Here is a 22872-nt window from a genome sequence, read left to right on the forward strand (position 1 = left end):
TCTTATATTTATTAATATGTATTATAAGAGCAAGCTTATTTTAATTGCAATGAGAGCTATGTTCCAAAAACAGGTTAAAGGATGATTCAAATTCATCTTTTTTTAATATATAACTTTATCCCTATTAAAGTATTAAAACAATAAGGTGAGCAAGAGGGTAATTGGAAGATGTTTCATCTGTTGAAAACTAAAAATAATTTCTATCCACAAAAGACAGTAAACATCAGTGTATCCAGAATGTGGTCTAAACAAACAAAAAAAAATTCCAATTTCAAATGTTTAGGAAGCAGCTTTAACACATTCATTTTTGCTTTTTTCTGTTTCTCTAACCAAACTTGGACCAAAATCTACACAATTTTCATTTAAAATTTTAATGTATCATGGCTCACATAACCAACAATGGAAGTCAGGCCAAACAACACACAGAGAACTAAAGTATTTTTTCCACGGTTCTTACTAGGACGTTGGCTGGTCAAAGGGATGAAGAGTTAGTTGAGTTTATCTTCCAAATTATCTCTTATTTTTGCCTGACTTCCTGAAAATATTACTTGTAAAATATACTCAATTTTAAGTACAATTATCATATGATTAATATTTTACACCCATTCATTTAACCAAATTTAAAATCCCCAAATTGGGTATATAAAACAAAAAAATATCCCCATAATATTTTTATCTCATTACATGTGTGATTTTATAAAACCAGAAGCATGTCTCTGTTATTAATCTTATCTTGGAGAGCTTAGTCCAGAAAATAATAGTTTGCAGGTGTTATCTTTGTGTATTCGCAGTTAATTGAGCAACTTGGACAGAACTAGGCTAACTATACAATCCTACCATGTAGGACAAATGACGTATCTGTAACATGGTAAGACCTAGAGATGAGGAGGTGTTGTGAGGTTGGGTAGAGCAGCCTTTACCTTGTGTTTTCACCGGATCTGATATCTGGCTTGGGTCGCTAATTCCATATGCGTTAGCCGCCCTCACAAGGAAAAGGTAAATCGCGTTGGGTTTGAGTCCTTTAATGGCAAATGCTTCTGTTTTCACATTCTCTCCGACCGTCTGCCAGCTGCTGCCAGAGGCGTGGCTAAGGAGAGAGACTCAAGTTAGAACCTGCACATTTAATGGTAACTTACAAGAAAAAAAGAACAACAAAGAATATCATTTCCACTCTACCTGAAGGCTTCGATAATATAGGATGTCGGAGTTGCACCTGAATTCAGGTTGGGTTGCCATGACAATGTTACAGTGTTTCTGCTGACATCTGTCACTTCCGGTTTTGAGGGGGCGCTAGGGATTAAATTTGGGTCGGTGGGTCTTGGAGGCTGAACCGGAACTCCAAATTCTAACAAAGGTGAAGAAGAGAAGTGATGTTTTGCTCATATACAGATAAGTGCATAAAACAATTGAAGATGACATATATCCACGCACCTTCTTAGGCATCAGGACATCTACTTTACCTGTTTACCAGTGAGTAAACAACTGCTTCTTAAGCTTTACTTTAAGGCAAAAAATATGATCTAATTTACCTTGGACTTCAATGTAAGAACTCCATGTTGCTTCACCACTGGGGGTTGATGCAATGCAGGTGTACCGGCCAGTGTCACCCAGCTGAGGAGACAGATGGAATATAAATATTGGGAACAATCAAGAGTTCACTGGACTGGAAAAGCAATTAGACTTGTATATGGCCCATGAATATGGATAAGAGCATTAAAATTCACTACCCAAAAACTACCTCTTAATTGATGATATTCTTACTGACTATAAAGGAAAAGTCAGCAGAGACATAAATATATTTTATATAGTTATTCTGGTTGTAGAATAAAAATAATTAATTGAGTGAACATTATTTTCTGTACCAGTGACAGTAAACAATTCAACGGGTTAATCTCGATAGCTAAATTATATCTTTAGTAAGCCACCTCATAAGGCTAATAGAGCTTAGCCAATGACTATTTTTACTGTGTCATATTTTATCACTGTTCAAACTATGTGGAATGAGTTAAACAAATACTTATGGAAAATAAGATAGAAACAAAATGAGTTCTTCTTATTTACTCCTTTTCCACTTCTTAAAACCGTGTAACTCACGGCGGTTAGTAAGTCAGTGTAAAGCCAAACCCTGCCTAGAACAAACACTCTCTTTCCTTCTAATGAATGAATGCCAGAATCCCCAGATCAGTCACATGTTCAAGTTTAAAATCAGCAGCAGCAGCAGCAGCATAAAACCATATTTCTCTGCTGAGTTGAATAAGGCTATCTGCAGGTCATGTTTGGGAAAGCACCGATGTTGTCATCTTGCTCTGGCTCTCACAATAACCAAGTTGCAATTTTTGTCACAAAGAACAACATAGTAACTTGTGCAGCATGTCAAACAAACTCTTAATGCTGATCCAGAACTTCAAAGAAGCCACACACACAATAGGCAATAAAGCAATTGAAATTTATGTTTATTGCTGACAAGGCTATTCTTTTATTTGCCTCATGAGCTTGTCTGAACTTGACCTTAAAAAAAAAAAAGGAAAGAAAGAAAAAATCAAATCAAAACAACGCAGCCCAGAAAGAACAGGTATGGATACAATGCCCTGAGAAGGTAAGTCCCTAACTAGTTCCCACAAACATGCGGGCTTTTCATCATTTAGCATTCTGAGTTTGAATGCCTACTCAGTATGTACATTGCTTTAGAGTTTTTGTTTGCATATACAGTGTTCTGTGGTTGCAATATGCTGAACCAAATATTCACAACAGAAGAACTGTTCAAGTATGCTGCACTTAAAATGGAACCGGAAAGTATCTTTGAAAAAATGATTTATGGAATGAATGACTGCCTCATAACACTACTTAGAGGTATTTTTTTTCTCCCACTAATTCCCATCTCAATAAGTTCTCAAACCCCCCCCCCTTTTTTTTTCCTTCTCCATATAAATCCTTAAATTACTTGCCATGGGCTAAATTATGAGTCAAGTCATCTTAAATACACACAGTGGAATGTCGAAAGAATAAAGCATCAAATTTAATATATATTCACACCGTTAGTTGGCATTTCATGAATTCTAAAATCTGAGACTTCAACACCACAAGTTGCTGGAGGCAAAACCCAAGTGAAACAAAATGGTCAACCCGGGGTGTCATTTCAAGTTACCTTAGCATAGCGGATCTGCAGAACCCCCGTCTCTAGCTGTTTAACTCGGGAATCTTGGGTTGAAACAAGGACTCCGTCCTTTCTCCACAGAATCGTGGGCACTGGGCTGCCCGTGGCCACACAGCTGAGCACTAAAGTACCATCCACTGCTACAGTCTGGTTCACAGGACCCTGTCGAATGACGGGGGGAGGCCGGTCTGCGATCACTGCCCAAGGAACAACAGGAAATAGATTTCTGCAACTGGAAGCAATTTTCTAATCATCGAAACAACAGCAGTTGCTCTAGGCTTTGAAGCAAACTAATTAAATAAGTAATTAAAGTAGGAGACATGCATTATTCAGAATGCATTTATATGACGAACCGATTCAGAATACTAAAATGAGATGACATGTACTCCTTTCAAATGACCAACCGCTGACTGAGCCTGCTGCATTGTTAAGGGGTCCGCTGAAGAGTTGAAGGGCTACAGAAGAATTGTGGGCAGGGAAGGAGAGGGCTAGTGTTGAGAAGTGAAATGCTGTCCTTTTTAACTTGACAATAGGTAAAAAAAAAATAAAATAAAATAAAACGCATTCACCCCAAAGAAATGTAGGAGAGGTATTTTCCTAAATGAACCAAAGCCAACTTGACATTTGATCACTGTTTTGTCTCTCACAGGAAACATGATGGTATCATACCAGCATGTCTGAAAATTTTGGATTCAAAAAGGGAGTTTGGACTTTCCTGAGACCAAATGTGGTGGAACTTGTTTCATCTTGAAATTCTTCCTATTAAAATGATACGTGGGTAAAACTTTCCCAATCCCAATGGCTTCAGAGAAACCAGAAAACTACCCCAGTTGATAGGCTGAATCCAAAAATATAACTCAAGCTGATCTCTTGTCCTAGGCCCCTGGTTGGCACACTGCGGCTCGCGAGCCACATGTAGCTCTTTGGCCCCTTGAGTGTGGCTCTTCTACAAAATACCACGTGCGGGCGCTACCTCGATAAGAAATGTACCTACCTATATAGTTTAAGTTTAAAAAATTTGGCTCTCAAAAGAAATTTCAATCGCTGTACTGTTGATATTTGGCTCTGTTCACTAATGAGTTTGCCGACCACTGTTCAGCAATATCGAACTTCCACACTGAAATTACAGGAATGGGAAAACACTTTTCCTAATACTATTACCGTAGCAGTTTTAATGTACTACGGAAGAAAACAGTGGAAGGCATATTTACACTATGTAAATAAAAGTATGATTATATAAAAAAAAATCTAAAACCTAAAAATATTTATATTATTTGAGCTAATAAAGAACTTATTTTAGGGAAAGATCTAAAATACTGTAGTGGAACAAGGAATCTTGTAACAGAGAGATGTTCTCACACCCTGGCATAGGCAATTTAGGTGAAATGTCACAGATATGTTAAAGTAAATTTTTAAAAAAAATTAAAAATTAATTATATCAATTTTTCTTTATTAAACTCTGAAATTCTAAATATTAGTGAAAAATTGTAAAAGTCACAAATATACAAAAGACAATTCTAAAATGTTGCCAGATTAGAGGACACTGGTTGCCACAGTAACTAAATTTTGGATGCAACCCCTTATAAAGCTGGGTGTGTCATGTCCCAAGTTTTATGCACCAAAGACTTTCACAAGCTGGAGTCACACGTCAGTGTGTTCTCCATTTATCGTTTTGTGCCTTCAATCTGAGAAAAACAAGACAGCAAGAGAGTAAAATCAGCCATGGTGTGTATTTTTTCGACCCTTCCAATTCTCATCCATCCTTGGTTACTAGAGTAAAACTTGTTAATACCAGGAGTAGTGTATTAGAAGGCTGTCGTTTGAACCTTGGTGGGAGTGTTTCAGATATTCCATGGATGAAAAACATAGCCAGTAATTCCTTTGCTTATAATTATTGAATTTTTTCTACTTGATCTGTTGAGATCAGCTAAATTCAAATCAGCAGCCCCTCCTGATGAGTCTAACAAGAGAATGACAGTGTTTTATTGCATTTGGATGTTTTTAAGACTCTGCCACCTGGGCTCTATTGATTATAAGAATAAATGAATATTTATTTCCAGACACTAATTAAATTAGTAATGGAGAGCTTCTTTATAACTGATTAGAATGAAGTCCAGTAACGGAGTGGTTTACATTTGATAGTCTTGTTATAATGAGAAACAACGCAGTATCTAGGGATTTATTTAATTTTCTGTATCTTTATAGTTCTTTGATATTTGTATCATCTTTAACATCATCCACACCTCGCTACCCAATCTGAATCCAGTTTAATGATGCTGTTTTGGTCATTTATTTCTTCCTGGTTTACACTGAGCAGTTTACAAAATCAAAGTAAGAAAAAGAGGACTTTGGTCAATTATCAGTTCCAACATTCATCATGTGTCTTTGGGCAAGTCTCTTAAATTCTCAAAGCCTCAGGGTTTTTTTCTTTAATCTGTAAATCTAAGAATATCTAAGGGTAACAATACTTGTTCTAACCAGCTCAGGGGATTGCTATGAAGATTTAAATGGAATAGTAGATATTAAAGTGCTTTGCTAATTGCAAAAACGTGGACATATATGAATTGTCATATTACCACTAAACTCTTCAGGAAGAAAAAATGCAAAGCACAGCTAAAAGCATTTATTAAAGCAATTTCACTTTTTTTTTATAGAAAAAAAAAGTGAAACGTTTTGGGGTTGTTACAGATTAGAATAAAATACCAATGAAAGGTTTAAATTTAGTCCAAGTAAAAATTGTAGCACACTTATGAGTCAAACTAACTTTAGGATTCATGAGATAAGGCTTGTATATGCAAGTTGTTTTATAAAGTTGAAATTATAAATATATGTGCCATTCTATGTTCTATTTTTCTGCATATTGTTTATATTAAACAAATTCATCATTATGTGGTCTTCACACCCATCATCAAATAGCTGTAATTAATGTAAGAATTTGTAAAAACTTTCTCGGTTTTTCTAACTTATTTGAGCCAGTACATATATTACATGTGTCATAGACAGGGGTAGAAATTCAGATTTTTGAATGTGACAATCCTAGTTTTGAATGCTGATTTAACCAGTAGTTAGTTGTATTATATTTTTCTTTTTTATTCTTCTACTTCTGCAGAAAAGATCTACTCAGCCTCCATCATGTGTCAGACATTGGAGGTTTACCTCAATTAGACAGACTTGCTCTCAAGGGACTTAGTGTATCATGAAGATAACAGAAAAATAAACAAAGATAGGAAGGTATAAGATGCATTCTTTAGAAAGATAGATAGATAGATAGATAGATAGGATAGATAGATAGATAGATAGATAGATAGATAGATAGATTGCAGATGTGCAGGCATAATACCCATATTTGAGGAGTTAGGGAATGCTTCTTGAAGAAATTGAAATTTCAAGTCAGTAGAAACATATATTCAGAAATTTTAAAACAAAGAAAAAACACAGGAAACACAATAAAATTAGGGCACGTGAGCAACACGTTATCCAGAGATGAGCCTGCAGAAGTGAGATCATGAATTGTAAAGCATATTAAAGAATATAAACTATATCCTGAGAGCACTGGAAAACAAAAGAGTAAGATTAATGTATTCAAAATTACTTCAGCATCTTTTTAATTTCAAAAGAGTATCTATAAAATCCTAGGTAATATCAGTAATATTATACTTATTGATAAAACAGTACATGTTATTTTCCTTAAAGCAGGGAATAAGAAAAAGAGGTCTACTATCACCAAATCTACTAGTTATTTTGGAAATCACAGATCATGCACAACATATAAAAAAAATTAGAAGATATAAATATTGGATTTAGCAAAGTTGCTGGATATAGGCTTACTATACAAAGTCAGCTCTTCAGTATAAACCTTTCTGCATTGCACAATTGCCATGGTTTTATGAATCTGACTTGATGCTAGAAATTTATGGTATGGGCAAGTTAAATTAAAAATAACTTTAGACTGAATCACTGTTATTAACCACCTCTTTAGCTTGACACCAAAGTTGCTGTAAGGATACAAAGTTAAAAATAAATACACTGACTGGCACTCACATTAGACCCTAAGCCAAACCTGGAAATTTGGAGACGAAATGCGCTACTTTACCATCAGTAACTTCCAAATAGGCTTTTGTGATGATACTCCCGGCAACATTCAACGTCTGGCAGATATAATAACCGACGTCGGATCGCATGACATTAGTAATGGTGAGGTCACCGGTCTGCGAGACGGAAAAGCGGCTGGATGACTGTGGTGGCTGATACGAAAAAAGCAGGTTCTAGAACCCAGAATTTGGGGGGAAAAAAGGAATAACAGTAGATTAATTGGTAGGTTTCAACAGTATGACATATATACCTATACTTATAAATAGATACAGAGACAAACATGCACACGCATACACAAACACATCCATCACTCACATACAAATAGGTACACAGATAAGCTCCATGTCCTTTCAGCACAAGCTCACACAGGGAGATGCACACATGCAGAAACACATCCCTGCACAGAGTTTCATAATCTAGTCTTAAAAGGGGTTACTAAAAATTCCAAACAAATTCTGTATATCTATAGATACTTTCATAATGATCAGTTTCTAACAATACTAGATTTAAAAGGATGTTAGGGATCACTAGAGTTAAAAGTTTTCCGTATCTAACCGAAGCAGAGTCATAACCTTTGCATCGTATATCAAATGATATAAAGATCATCAACACTAAGTCTTTTATTATACAAACAAAATTTAAAACCGAAGCACAATCTGACAAAGTTCAAGAGTGTCATTTTGACACCACAACAAGTCTCTCCGCTAGCCTTCCATTAGAGGAGTTCAGTAGTCTCTATCAAATTGTTAATAATTTCTTGTTTCTCTTGTTAAGTGGTGAGCATGTAATACATTTAAGATTTCATAATGGAGCTTTATTTCTGCAAAAAGTTTTTTCAAATACAAAGTAAAGGCAGGATGTCATGTTGTTTTTGTGGTACAAATTTCCATTATAATAAAAACAATGTTTGTTAGAGGGAATGTGTATTTTATGCAAAATGATACATTATGTCATTGTCTCTCTCATGAAATAAAACATATCAACAATTTCTCCTAACAAAATAAAACTGCTCCTTTTAAAATTGTACACGCTTTTTGATATATAGTGGGCAGAAAAATTGCATTGAGAATTAAAACAATGAAGGATATTTTGTCTTCTCGCTCATTGCTGAAATGTCCTATGATACTCAGAGACTTCACAAGTTTTATAAAGACTTAACTACTATTCTATGGATAGATGTCCAATTATAATTTTTTTTAAAGTAAGTAGAGTTGGCCTGGGCTGGTTGGCTCAGTGGTAGAGTGTCAACCTGGTGGAAGTCCTGGGTTTGATTCCCAGTCAGAGCACACAGGAGAAGTGACCACCTGCTTCTCTTCCCCTCCCCCTTCTCTTTCTCTTCCCTTCCCACAGCCATGGCTTGATTGATTGGAGCATGTCAGCCCAGGCACTGAGGATGGCTTGTAGAGCTTTGGTCTCAGGCACTAAAAATAGCTCGGTTGTGAGCATAGGCCCAAGATGGGCAGAGCATAGGCCCCAGACGAGGGTTGCTAGGTGGATTCCAGTCGGGGTGTATGCAGGAGTCTGTCTATCTTCTCTCCTCTTACTAAAAAAAAAAAAGTAGGTATTATTTTTAAATAAAGCCAAATCAAAATTATCTTGAAAACTGAAATAAAGTTTAAATAATTTAAGTAATAATTTACTTACATAATTAAATGAATCATTTAAATATTGTTTTAGTAAGAAGAAGTTCTCGTGGATTTACTATTATTGCTACACAGATATTCTTACATAACACACTTCCCTTCTTCCTGCTATATACTATTTTATTTTTCCTTATCTTTAATTTACTGTGAGAAAATTTAGTCCTTTGAGGTCAAATGGAATGTGTTAGAATCAACCAAGTGATTAGAACTCAAATGATGGCCTACATACCATAATCAAGTTAATATTTGCCTACCGGAGGAAAAACACAAATTCGACAGTGTTGCATTCAGAAGATATTTGAGTACAGTGAATAAACAGCAATATGTTACTTGTGAGCACAGTATAAACAAGACTGTGAAACAACACCTCCAAAATTGATATGAGCAAAAACATAAAAGAGAATAGAAATATAAATACTAAAAATGAATGAGTATCCTTTTTATCAATATCAGAAACAAAAAGAATTATTTCCCTCTATAGGAAAAGGCTAGTCATTAAGAGATAAGAAAAAAATACTTAATTTCAATATCTAAAGTTTCCTAATTTTCTAAAAAGTCTAATTGTTTTAAAATTTCCTTTTTCATAAGCTGGTCCAATAGTGAACTTAGAGTTTGTAAGGGCAGAGATCTCTACAGCCTAGTTTCAAGGTAAATAGAAAATTATGGTTTATGAAATGTTTAGAAAGGATGATTTGATAGTAAATGGTAATCACATTATTATAGTTTTCAAAAAATTAGATATACTGAGCTACATTTAACATCACATCTATGTTAAAATTTTCATATTGCTTGATATATTTTTAATTGATATATATATATTATTAATATATATGAAAGACATGAACAAGACACTTCTGAGTCCTGGTGTTTTCTGAGACATTGCACTGAATAACTCTCATCTCTGTTTTAAATGTGAATAAATCTTACTTAACAAATAATTACAGATATCTGTATAATAGAAATAATAACTAATTATGTTGGAAAAAATGTTTTTTTTTAAAAAGTTGCTGAATTGGAAATAAAGATAATTTTATATAACAAAACAAGTACTAGTCTATATATACCCTGTGTACAACAACTAGGCAGAAAAATTGCTTTGAGAATTAAAACAATGAAGGATATTTTGTCTTTTCTCTCATTGCTGAAATATCCTATCATACTCACAGACTTCACAATTGTCTTCAAGTGACCTCTGTATGACAAAATTATATATACACACACACACATACATACATACGTACATACACACACACACACACACACACACACACACATATATATATGAGCTCATCTTTGTCAACTGGAATAATAGACCAAGCTCATACCTGACTGCCCTCTCTCCTCCAAAAAATAGCTGGTTGAGGATTTCCGGTGGCTTCACACTGAAAAGTTACCGTCCTTCCCAAGGCAACAACCTGGTCGCGGGGTTTCACAACAAAATGTGGAGGTTCTAAAGGAGACCAGGCAAATCACACTAAATCAAAAGCACGTAGTTATTGTTTTAATTGAGACAATTTTCAGATATCGCAAGTGCTGCCAGTATTTTATGTTCATACAACTCGTTCTATAGTATATAGCGTGTAATGTACAAATTTCCATCCTTAATTCAATCGACACTAAATTGGTAAGTGTATATTTACAGAATGGAACAGAGTTGTTTTGTGAAGAGGTTTTTATTATTATTATTATTATTATTATTATTATTATTATCTGAACTTCTAAAATTAATCTCCATATTAAGAAGAGCTCTTGAGCTATAACGTGATCCCTTATGGTCTAAGTATACCTGAAATTTGCATAAATAAATATCTTTTCTCATTTAGAGGTGCTTAAAGGTGAATGGTCTTTAATCATACTACATAAGAACCTTCTGATATAGGCAGGTCCTAAGATTACTTGAACTCAAAAGCTCCTGAAATGCTACCATGAAAATTATAACCATTTAAAATCTTCAGTCCAATTACCTGAATAGAAGAGAATTTAAAGCAATAGTAGCATGGAATGCCTCCTTCATTTACATAGGTAAGGGCATGTTCAAACAGAATATATATGGAAATGAAGGCAAATTTGAAACATCTGCTCATCCTGACATTATGAATACTGCCAGCTTTGTCCAAACTGTTTGATTTATACAGACTTAAATGGCCACTTCATCCCGCGGTAAATAGAGTGTCAGAAAATTGTGTCAGTTACATTGAGGGCAATGGCAGCTGAAAACATTAGGTGTGCTGATGGAGTCACTCCTGGGGAAAAACAGTGCTTGTTTAGACTGCGCTTTATGCTTGGAAAAATGTGCACTGAATGTAAGTCTTCTTACCTACTGTTTACACTTTTCACATTCATTCCTTATCAACTGTCTGAAACACCTAATTATTCTCCTCTCCTGTCTCAGTTCAAATTAAAGTGAACGTTTCAAACCAGACATTTAACAGACTATACAGGGTAGGGTTCTTCTAATTCACTTTTTTTTAAGACTATTCCGTTGTTTCTAACATTTTCCTTAAGAGTGCTTTTAGTGACTTATGCTAGTCATTTAGGATAACTCTATAAAACAAATATGAATCAAAACTTACATGCAGATAATTTCTATAAATGCTTCCACTCTGCTCAAAAGAATATGATTTCTTTGTTAATGAAGATGAGGATTCGAAAAAATATTTTTTCTCTAACTATATATTTTCTGGTCAATGAATCTAAGACATATATACAAGTATTTATAATATATTTCATTTACAAATTTAATAAATTTATATATATATTAATTAAGATAACTCATAGAAAAAGGGATATGTATAACAAGTAACTGAAGATTGCATGGTGGCAAAACCAAAGAAAGCAATTAACTCTCCTAACTTCTCCTACACTCCCTTTTTATTTTTAATTGAGGTTTTAGTAGAAATTATACCATTTGACTAGAAAATTATAGGAGACCTGAAAAATTAGGTCAAATGCCTTCAAATGTCCTGTAACTTACAGAGACGAAAACACAGAGTTAGGAGACAGAGTTTTGGTGCAATTTGGTAACGCTCAAGTTGTAGCTTATAATTTTTAAAAGCTCTGATTGTAATTGAATGGTTTACTCATGAATTCAGCACACTCTGTCATTACCCAGGTATAATCACAAGCGTGGGCATCATCACGCGGGAATTTTCCCCTAGACTCAACCATATAGGAGCTTTTGATTCCTTGCTAAGGGTTGAAATAATTGGTGTAGATATCAGAGGAAAAAACTTAAAGGATTGACTGGATAATAAACTAAAGTCAAAAGAGACTTTAATTTGTTTCAATAAAAAAAAAAGCAAACAGATGATTAATGAAATGAACAGGAGCATATGACTTTTCAGTATGCAGGGAATTCAGGTAGGAAAATATAAATGTTTTAACTACTGAGACAAGTAGAAACTTTGGGTGGTCTCTTTCTTATGTCTCAGAAGCTCGTCTAATAATGTGTGCCAAAATCCAAGTTTCTTTTATAAAATGCCAGGTCTCCGCAAACCTCAAAGACTTATTTGGGAACAAGGGATACAACTCATTATGCTAACTACATTTATCCAGTAAGCAAATTTTCCACATAAGATATTTGACTGGAAATGAATTTACGACATTTTATAGGCGTATTGTCGAGCCAACATCAACAGTGACGTCAGCCACAAGATATATCTTAAAAAATATGACTTTGAACAATTCCTTTTGTATATGTATAGATATATCTCTAAAAATAATTTAAATGAATTAAATATACCTATCTATCCATCTATCTTAATCACCTATCTATTCAGATTGAGAAGGTCATTTATAATATACTTGTACTTGTTGTTTATAATAAACAGTTGGGATATTTTTCAAGGCTATAACATTTAAGCTTTTATAATTAAAATACATAATCATGTTACTAATGTCAGATACAAGAAGTGTTGAAAATTTAGAAAATTAGACAAGGAAAGGAAAAAAAGGAGAGCTACCTATAATTCAACTATGCAAATTGAACCATATTGTTTTAAAATATCCTCCTACAATATAATTTTAATGACTATTTAATAATCCACATAAAAATTACCTTATTTAACCAATCTATTAGTTTTAAATTTGAATTGTTCCTAATTTTCACTAGTAAAAACAGTCATGAGATTAAATATCCTTATCAGTTATATTCAAAATTATTTCAACTGACACTTCCTCTAATAGGGCACATTTCTCCAAAACCTCAGAAATAGATGAGTTTTCACATCTTAGTCAAAATGAAAATGGAATCTCTTCTAAATTAGCATTTTTATGTGACATATCCTTATATTACCTGGTCATTATTACACTATTTCTTGTGGAGGTTGTGTCTTATGCTTATCTTTTTTGACTTCTAAAAACTACTGATAGGCGAAAATTTTATCTATTTCTCATATATGTTATAGAATACATTTTTTTTTTAAAATTTGTTAGCAGTCTTTTTAATCTGCTTAGGTGTTTTTATGATTCAACCAATAATATTAATATAGATGCTATAATATATACATAATATGTAAACATTCAACTCCATTCTCATCCTGTACTTTTGTCTTTACTTTTTGTTTGTTTGAATCACCTATATTTTTATATATAGTAGTATATAAAAGGATATTTTTTCAAATAGCCTATTATTGCATCACCATTATTGAACAATCCAATATATCTATATTAGTATGAAGTGACACCTTTGTAACATTCATGAAGCTTTTTAACTGAAAAAAGTAGGAAGATACTTTTTAGGATCAAATTATTTTTTAGCGTAACACTTTAAGCATACTCAAGTAATATTCTCCAAAAATGGTGTTCCCTTTAAAGAGTCAATGGACCTTCACCAAGGTACTGGTAATGAAAGTACTTGGAAACCTAATAACTATTTATATGAGGACAAATGTATATTAAAGTAAACCCTAATAATGTTTGGACACATCCTGTAGTTATTTTTTACAGATAATGAAATGCACCTGACACTTAGAAATGGAGAGCAAACAGCTCAAACTAACTGCAAGGTTATTCACCAACAGGACTTTTAACTGCTATTATGGAACAACAGTTACAAAACTCAAGAAGCAGACATAAATACATAAACATATTTCAGACAAAAATAATACAAAGGTTCTCTGAGCACCTTTGTTAGTTTGTTTGTCTTTTGAAATATAAGCTGAAATAGTACTTAACCAAGATACAGTCCTATCAGTAATTTTATCACCCATTTATGACGTGAAAATATAAGAGGATTCAGATCACACATCATTTAATAAGACATAAAGTTAGCAACCCCATTACCTTGACTCTTTGTCAGTTACCCATACTTCCTGCAGACTTTATTCTGTGCAGTCTGTCTTTGTGGCCAATGACAAGTGAAACATGGAGGCTGATTGGTTGAAGGACATGGAAGGGTATGGATGGAAAGGGGAAGAAGAAGTCCCAGTCACAGTGACACGGTGATTAGAAGATGGCCAACAAAATGTCAACTTACCAGACCCAACTAAAATGAAAAAAAAAAAAGAAAACATGGAATAAATAAAAATGAAAAGAACAGAAAACAAAACAGAAAAAGTAATAAGATTTGACTTAACAATGATCTTTCTTTTAAAATAAAATAAAGAACACAGTATTTAGATGCATGGCTGATACTGCCCAAGAATGAATGTATTTGTTAGCATTTTAAGTATAGTAATGAATAACTGAAGAAAAATATAAATGTCTTAAAATTTCTTCAATGATTAAATGGCAGAGCTACAATGAATGACAGCTATAAGATTATAAAACACTTTTCAATGACTTTACATTTTGCTACTAGATGACAGGGTTAGATAACTATATGTGTAATGAGTTTAAAAAACACTATACATTTTAACTGCTAATGTTATCTTAAACAAAGATAAAGAAGTGTTAAATTCTATAACTCCAGCATCAGATTAATTTTTTTAATGGCTCCTGCTGCCAATGACATTTTATTAAACCGTGTTTCTCATACTTGAAGAAGCAAACAAAATCACCCTAAGATCTGTTTAAAATACAGATTATAATTCTATTATAGGTTAAGAGTATGGTATGAAATTTTGTATTTTTCGGAAGCATCTAGATGCTGCTTGTCTGTAACACACAGGTTGAGTAGCAAGGTTATTAGAAAGGGTTATATTTAAATTCTTGCATATCTTTAACTGTGAAGACATAAAAATATGAACACATTAAAACAGAAAAACTTTATAACACTATCTAAATAAAGTCGTAATCACATTACATGTCGTTTTCAGTGATAAAACACTGGGCATTTTAACATTTCAATTAATACATATTTTAAATACTGGAAAATATTTCTTTCGTTTTGCTCTTTTAAAAGCAAAGGCAGTTACCACTGTCAAATGTAGAACTTTTTCATAATAGCTCCATAAATACTCACAATACATTTTACTCAAATAAATAATCCCCATATCTTTCATCAAATAAATATTAAAGAGACAATATATATTCTTATAGTTTAAGTAAACAAACTATGCCAAGCACTCCTGTTATGAATTAGTATAGTTTAAAAAGAGACCAAAGTTCTTTTACCTATTACCATATACTGTATATAAAATTTAAAGGTAACTCAGAAACATTTTAACTCACATGAAACAACTTGCCTTTATTTTTCAATTGAAAGACAAACATTTTAAGCATAATAGTCATTCATTCAGGCAAGAAAAGGAAAAAGAAATCTTTTTCATTTGCATAATATTTTCCATAATTTGCATAATGCAAATTATCTCCAATAATCATTTTAGCTTTTAACATCCATGACTTCTCAGAAAATGAGTCCTCTTATCCAAATGTAACTGTGCCTGTCACAATTGAACCCTCTTTTATTTATTCTAGTTTAAGTAACAAATAAATGCCATCAATATCCTCCACATAAAATCCTTTTACTCATGTAAAGGAAATTATTATCTCAAATTTTCTAATCTAAAGAATAAATGGTAGACATTTATTTCAATTTTTTCTCAGATTTCCCCTTGCTCCTTGTTTCTCTCAGGGTTAGGTCAAAGGATTTCCTTCCATAGAGCCGGGACCTTCTGTGCAACAGGAAATGCCCATTGTAGCCCAGCTAGGGATGTGCAGAAACAATCAGAGAAAAGAGTCCTTTGAATCCTGTTCGTTCATTATCTACTAGAGTTTGTGATTTATGAGTCACTTCTCTCTGACTGCCTCGTAACTCTTCTCAACAGCTTTTCTTAGAGCTTTAAAGGCTGGAAACATTTTTTCTACCCCCCTTCCCCCCTAAGGAAGAGGAAAAGCTTGTCTGTCTCTATCTTTAATAAAACAATAAAACGCTAAAATGTTAGTGCTGCCAGTGACCTTAGAACTTATCAGTCTAACCCTATCCTTTTGGCAGGAGGAATGGAGAACCTAAATTGTTAAATAACTTTCTCAAGGTCACAGATAACTAACCAAGGACTGTCTTCTGCCTCCTGACCAAATCCAAGTTTCTGCACAAACTTCTCTACTGGTTAACCAGTTGGGGAGAACTGTATGCAATAAGACACAAAATGCATTTGATTTTATATTTAAGCTGTCATAAACTGTTTATGTGTCATAAAAATAATAATAAATAATTACATATAAAAATAATTCCTTGGGACATTAAAATCTTTTAAGGATATTTAGTTATGGTTTACAAAAGACACAAAAAACAAACTGGTGAGAAGAACACAGACTTAAAGCCTCTTAAAAAGTTCACTTTGTGGTGAAATTAAAAAAAATAATACAATCATTTCTTAAGGGTGAACCAATTTTAATCACAATACTTAGTCATTATAAATTGAATAAAATAATACTCTGAAACAGAACAAATACTATTTTTATAAAAATTCTTTAAATAACCTTTAAAAATAGATTTTGAAGAGACTAAAACAGGCTAATTTTTTAACATAATAATATTAAGCAGATCTCCAGTAACAGCTTTTTTTTTTTTGCATTAAGAATAGTGTGAGGGATTACAGAAATTGCCACAAGGCTGAATTTGTAGAAAACATACTGTTTTCACCTAGATTATGTTTTCTTGGGGTGGAGGGAAGGGGAGTTATGGAAAGTCTAAATACATACACACACACACATATACACACATTTACATAACACATATAAATTATATAATTATAAAACTCGGGTTTTTTGCATCTAAACGAGGAAAAGAATAGCTTTCATTGAAATAAAGATAATACAAATATTATATACTTGACAAATAGTTGTTTGTTTTTTAAAAATAAACAGCTTTAAAAATTTTGGGAGAATTTACTCTTTTCTCTCAAACACATACACACACACATACACTTAGTATAAGAGACTAAGACCCCTTTTGAATGTCAGATTATTTAATTACTTTGAAATCTTCCTTCTAAGAATATTCATTGTTTGCATAATAATCTCTCAGTATAAATAAGGTAAGTGAGAAAGAAAGCAAAACTGGAATGAATAAAAGGAGGGAAGGAAGAAAGGAAGGGAGGGAGGGAGGGAGGAAAAGGGAGAAAAAAGGAAGACAAGGAAGGAAGGAGAGACAGAAAGAAAAGACTAATTCCTTCTATCTGTTTGTCAGATTCAGGAGACATGAGTCACAAGATGATGCTTGAAAAAATTTATACAGAAGCTGGAGGAAGAGACATTGTTTGATCTTTGAAAACAAGTTAGCGGGACAGATACTTAAGTCTTCAAATCAGGCCTAATAAATACAGGGACCAGCCAATCTTGATAACTACTTAGGCCAGAAGAGAAGATAATGGGCCTACATAATAGGATGAATGACTTAGGGAAAGTATAGAAAAGAAGCAGTTAACAGTAAAGGTCACTGAACCATGAATTGGTTGCCAACTGTGATGTCTCCAGAGGTCATTAAAAATGGGATTTATACCATTTGGCCACAACAGTTTAGCTATAACCTTGTCTGGTAAAGAAATAGAGTAGTTTACTCAAAGTGCTTTCTCTGCTATGATTTCAAGAGTATGGAAATTTGGAGGCGAAGCAGGAGAATGGATATATCCCTCTGTTCCCAATGTTTTCCCATGATTATTTATATACAAATATATATTCTATGAGAAAATGCCTTAAAAATATTCCTTTTAGTTAATATTACCTTACATCGATGAAGTACTTCATGTACATAGCTCATATGATAAATCCAGAAGATACCAGACATATTTCTAGAAAGTAAAATACTTATATAATTGGTGCAGCATTACAATTAAAATTTTGGTGTTTTTTACAGTTAGAACTCAGTTTTGGAAGATGAATGGTAATTTGAGTTTATACTTACTAGTTACATAAAATGTTGATAGTCTTCATTGTTGGCTTCGGTCATACAATTATTTTACAATGTAATGACCGAAGACTGCCTAAGTATTTGGGCCTAAAATAATTGAAGTACCCTAATCTCCTAGAATGCCTCTATAGAAGATTTTATAGTTCAGCAAATTTGTCTTCCAATATTACTAATAAATATCAGAAAACAGCCATTTTCTTGAATGGGCTACAAATATAATCACCATGACTAAGAAGTTCTGCTAATGCACAGATATTAGTTTTCATTACTAGGAGCTCAGTTCTAATGAATCTTTATATTGATGTCATTTTTTTTTTCATTTTCATACATACACAGCAGGGCTTAATTAACCCTTTGAGTAGTGAGTTGTTTTCATGCTTGCTAACCCCTGGGAGCGAGTTCTTTTTTCAAAAAGTGAAACTAGTTCTAGTTAGTTTTATTAATTTAAAATTATGTTTGTTTGATAACCAATTTATGGAAACAAGAAGAACATATATTTGCCTTTTTTAAATGTTGTATTACACCTTTTTAAAATAAATCGATTGTACTCTGGATGGTCAGGAGGCACGAGGATGTAAATGAACATTCGTGCTACTCAAAGGGTTAAGAAATACGACAGACTAGACCTGTAAATACCACATAACAGAGAATATGAATGGAGTAAAAGTAGTGAGCTACACAATTTTGGTGGGAAGAAGCACATTTTTATTAAAACAGAGGAGCACTCAAATTTTCAAATAGTGAAGCTATATCTACATGTGAACTGACAAAAACCCAGTCACTGTACTGCTAAAGCAATTACATTTATAGACACTCACGAATGACAATGTCTCTAAGAATTATAAACCCTTAGAATATTTTAATACTAAGGTATGATTTCTTTTTTGGGTAAAAGAGTGAGTTTAACATAAAAGCCTGTCATTATGTCTTTTAACTTCTCAGACACAAAAATAGAGTACTTAAGAGGAAGATTTTTAGAATATATTTAATGGATACATTGAACACTATGAACTTTTCCCCTCCACGCAAATCTTACATGATTCTGTAGATTGGTAGGTCTGGAGATAACTCTCACTATTGCACATGAAGGGGGTGGTGTATTGGCATCTAGTGGACAGAGGCCAGGAATGCCAACAAACATTCTATCATGCACGAGACTGCCCACAACTTCAAGAATGATCCGGGCCAGAAAGTCAACAGTGCCCGGACTGAGAAACCTTGCTGTAGATTATTTACTCAGTCAAAGGTTTAACAGAATTCTAACAAATCATAATTTACCGCAAACCTATAAAAAGTGCCTTGCACAATTCCTGGCATATTATAAATACTCAAAAACAGTTAATATTTTTTCCTCTCTTCTGTCTGCTTCTAAAAATGTAACAACTTTACCAAAAAGCATTTAGTAAATGGTGCAACTTCATTGTTTGTTTACTAAAGAGGCCATGATGAAAATACAACGAACCAGCAATCCATGACAGTGTGTGTGCGACCTGAGATAGAACTCAGGATCATAAGTTTGATGGAAATATTCCCGAAATCAATTCAGAAAGCTGGAAACCTAGATCTTTCCTCTCCCTCCTCCTTAAGAAAATAATGCATTAAAATAAAATTCCATGGCTTTTATTTTCTAACTCTTTCTTCATCCCATCCATCTCTTTCCATCTGTATAGCCATTACTCTGGCGCAAGGGATCCAGTAGTGTTCATCTGAACTATGGTCATGCTTTACCCAGTCCAATTCCACAAGGTAGCCAGTTATTAAAAACAACACTTGCCTGAACAGGTAAGATTATAGTACTTTTTTAATTAAAATCTTTTAATATTGTCCCATTGCTCATAAAATAGAGAGCTAACTCCCTAAATGGCCTTGCTATGTAACCCCTCCGTGTCTTACCATATTATCTGTCCTCCTCTGTCTCCCTAACTTAGCCCCATGGGCCTTCTTTTAGCCCTTGAGTACAGCATGCTCCATCTTGCCTCTGGCTCTGTTTGTATTGTATCCTGGGATCCACCCTCTTCCCCTATTTAATTCCTGCTCACCTTGGCTCTCAGCTCAATACACACACACACACACACACACACACACACACACACACGTAAAAGAAAAGAAAAGAAAGAAAAAGAAGAAAACTTCAAAAGGCAACCTCTAAACGTGATAATAAATCTTATCAGAATGCTACTGTAACTTTTTTCCCAAAGCTCTTTTACCGTAAAATTATACATGTGTGTGATTATTCTACAAATGTCTGTTTCTCATACTAGCTTATAAGCTCAATGGTGGCAAGTATTTAACTATTTAGTCTGTCAAAATTTCTCTAGAACTTACAAAGGTGAGGACATCATTCACATTTAACAGAAAATATCTGTTAAAATGGCGAGCAAATGACCACGATGTTCCCACTTTCCTAGTTGAAAGCACTTTCCCCTTCCTTGGCATAGCTAAATTTTTCCATTCTGCTCACACTACAGATATTAGTATATACTGCTCTTCTTCATTAGACAATAACAAGCTCCATGAAAGCAGAATTCCTACTTTATTTCTCTATGCATCTTTCACAGGATCCAGTACACTGTTTTGTACATAGAATTTATTTATTTGAAAATTTGTATTGCCTGTCTTCAAACAGCATATTTCATATAGGCCTACAGTTAAGGTACATGCCAGTATAATAATAAAATTACTCAACTGACAATTAAACAACTTGGGATCAAGATCTTCTTCACAATTAATCAGGTCTATGCTTCACGTGTCACAGAAACTTTCTATATTTCAACTTAATTAACAGCCATCAGTGTTAACTATGTGTCAAATTATACACTAGAAATTCTCCCAGCTAATCAGCAGGAAAGATTTCAATACACTGATTTTTCAAAGGATAGAAAGCAAAAATTAAATAACAAAGGTCACACATAACATAAATGGAAGGTTAGAATTCAGGCCTGTACTTTTTTTGTTTTGTTTTGTTTTGTTTTGTTTTTGTATTTTTCCGAAGTTGGAAACGGGGAGGCAGTCAGACAGACTCCTGCATGCGCCCGACCAGGACCCACCCGGCATGCCCACCAGGGGGCGATGCTCTGCCCATCTGGGGCGCTGCTCTGCCACAATCAGAGCCATTCTAGCGCCTGAGGCAGAGGCCACAGAGCCATCCCCAGCGCCCGGGCAAACTTTGCTCCAATGGAGCCTTGGCTGTGGGAGGGGAAGAGAGAGACAGAGAGGAAGGAGAGGGTGCTTCTCCTGTGTGCCCTGGTAGGGAATCGAACCCGGGAACTCCTGCACGCCAGGCTGACGCTCTACCACTGAGCCAACTGGCCAGGACCAGGCCTGTACTGTTTTTAAAATCCTTGTTGTTTTTACTACACTACATGACTTTTTTTTAAGTTAAATCTTACAACTAATGTAGTTTTGTTTCTAAAATATTTTAGCTCTAATACCTACACAAAATAACTTTCAGTAAGAAATTATTTACATTCAACATCCATTTATGATTAAAAAAAAAAAAAACCTCTCAACAAAATAGGTACAGAAGTAACTTAACTTAATAAAGGCTCAATACTACAAGCCCGCAGTTTACATTATACCCAATAACAAAAAGCTGAAAGACATGGCTGCCTACTGTCACCACTATCACGAAATATAACATCTCAGATCCTAGCCACGTCACAGAATATAATAGTAAGATATAAAATAAAGAAATAAAAGGCATCAAAATTGGGGAAAAAAAGTAAAACTGCCACTATTTACAGATGACATAATACTACATATAGAAAGTCCTAAAGAATACACCAAAAATTAATAGAATAAGACAATTCAGTCAAGTAGCAGGATTAAAATTAGTATATGCATATCTGCCATGTTCCTACACACTAATGACAATCTGAAGGAGAAATTAATAAAATAATTCTATTTCCAAATGCATCAATAAGAAAAAAAGAATACCTAGGAATAAATGTAACTAAGGAAGTGAGAGCCCTTTATTATGAAAATTATAGGACATTGAAAAGGACACACATGCAGGGAAGGCTAACCGTGCACATGCTTTGGAAGAATTAATTTTGTTAAAATAACCATGCTATCCAAAACAATCCACAGATTTAATGCAATCCCTGTTAAAATACCAGTGACATTCTTCTCAGAACTAGAACAAATCCTAAAATTTATATGGAACCATAAAAGACCCCAAATTGCCAAAGTAATCTTGAGAAAGTAGAACAAAGTTGGAGGTAAGTCACTTGTGATTTCAAAGTCTATTACTAAGCCACAGTAATAAAAACATTTTCATACTGACACAAAAGCAGACACATAGATCAATGTAAAAAAAAAAGGGGGGGAGCCCAGAAATAAACCCTCACATATATGGTCAACTAATCTATGACATAGGAAGAAAGAATTTACAGTGGGAGAAATAACAGTATTTTTCAAGCAGTGGTATTGGAAAAACTGGACGGATATGTGCAAAAATGAAACTGGACAACTCTTATACCATATACAAAATAAACTTGAAATGGATTAAGCACTCAAAATATAGCTAGAAACCATAAAAGTCTTAGAAGAAAATATAAGTATTAAACTATATGACATCAGCCTGAGTAATATCTTTTTTAATATGTCCCCTTGGACAAGGAAACAAAAAATCAAACCAAAAAAGCAAAATATCAAAATGGGACTCCATCAAACTAAAAATACTTCTGCAC

The 22872-nt window shown here is 33.7% G+C and overlaps 1 protein-coding gene across 6 annotated transcripts in view; it reads right to left on the reverse strand.

The window, feature by feature from the left end:
• The window catches only part of ROBO1 (roundabout guidance receptor 1), a 1143090-nt gene that overhangs the window by 78072 nt on the left and 1042146 nt on the right, over nt 1-22872 (reverse strand). For all 6 annotated transcript variants that reach the window (XM_066240776.1, XM_066240777.1, XM_066240772.1 and 3 more), the window contains 6 exons: nt 10215-10339; nt 7248-7419; nt 3146-3351; nt 1530-1611; nt 1177-1345; nt 921-1087 (listed from right to left, as the gene is read on the reverse strand). In XM_066240776.1, the coding sequence (XP_066096873.1) occupies nt 921-1087; nt 1177-1345; nt 1530-1611; nt 3146-3351; nt 7248-7419; nt 10215-10339 (921 nt within the window). The remainder of the gene's footprint in view (nt 1-920; nt 1088-1176; nt 1346-1529; nt 1612-3145; nt 3352-7247; nt 7420-10214; nt 10340-22872) is intronic.

This window comes from Saccopteryx bilineata, chromosome 8, assembly GCF_036850765.1.
Source record: "Saccopteryx bilineata isolate mSacBil1 chromosome 8, mSacBil1_pri_phased_curated, whole genome shotgun sequence".
Lineage (NCBI taxonomy): Eukaryota > Metazoa > Chordata > Mammalia > Chiroptera > Emballonuridae > Saccopteryx > Saccopteryx bilineata.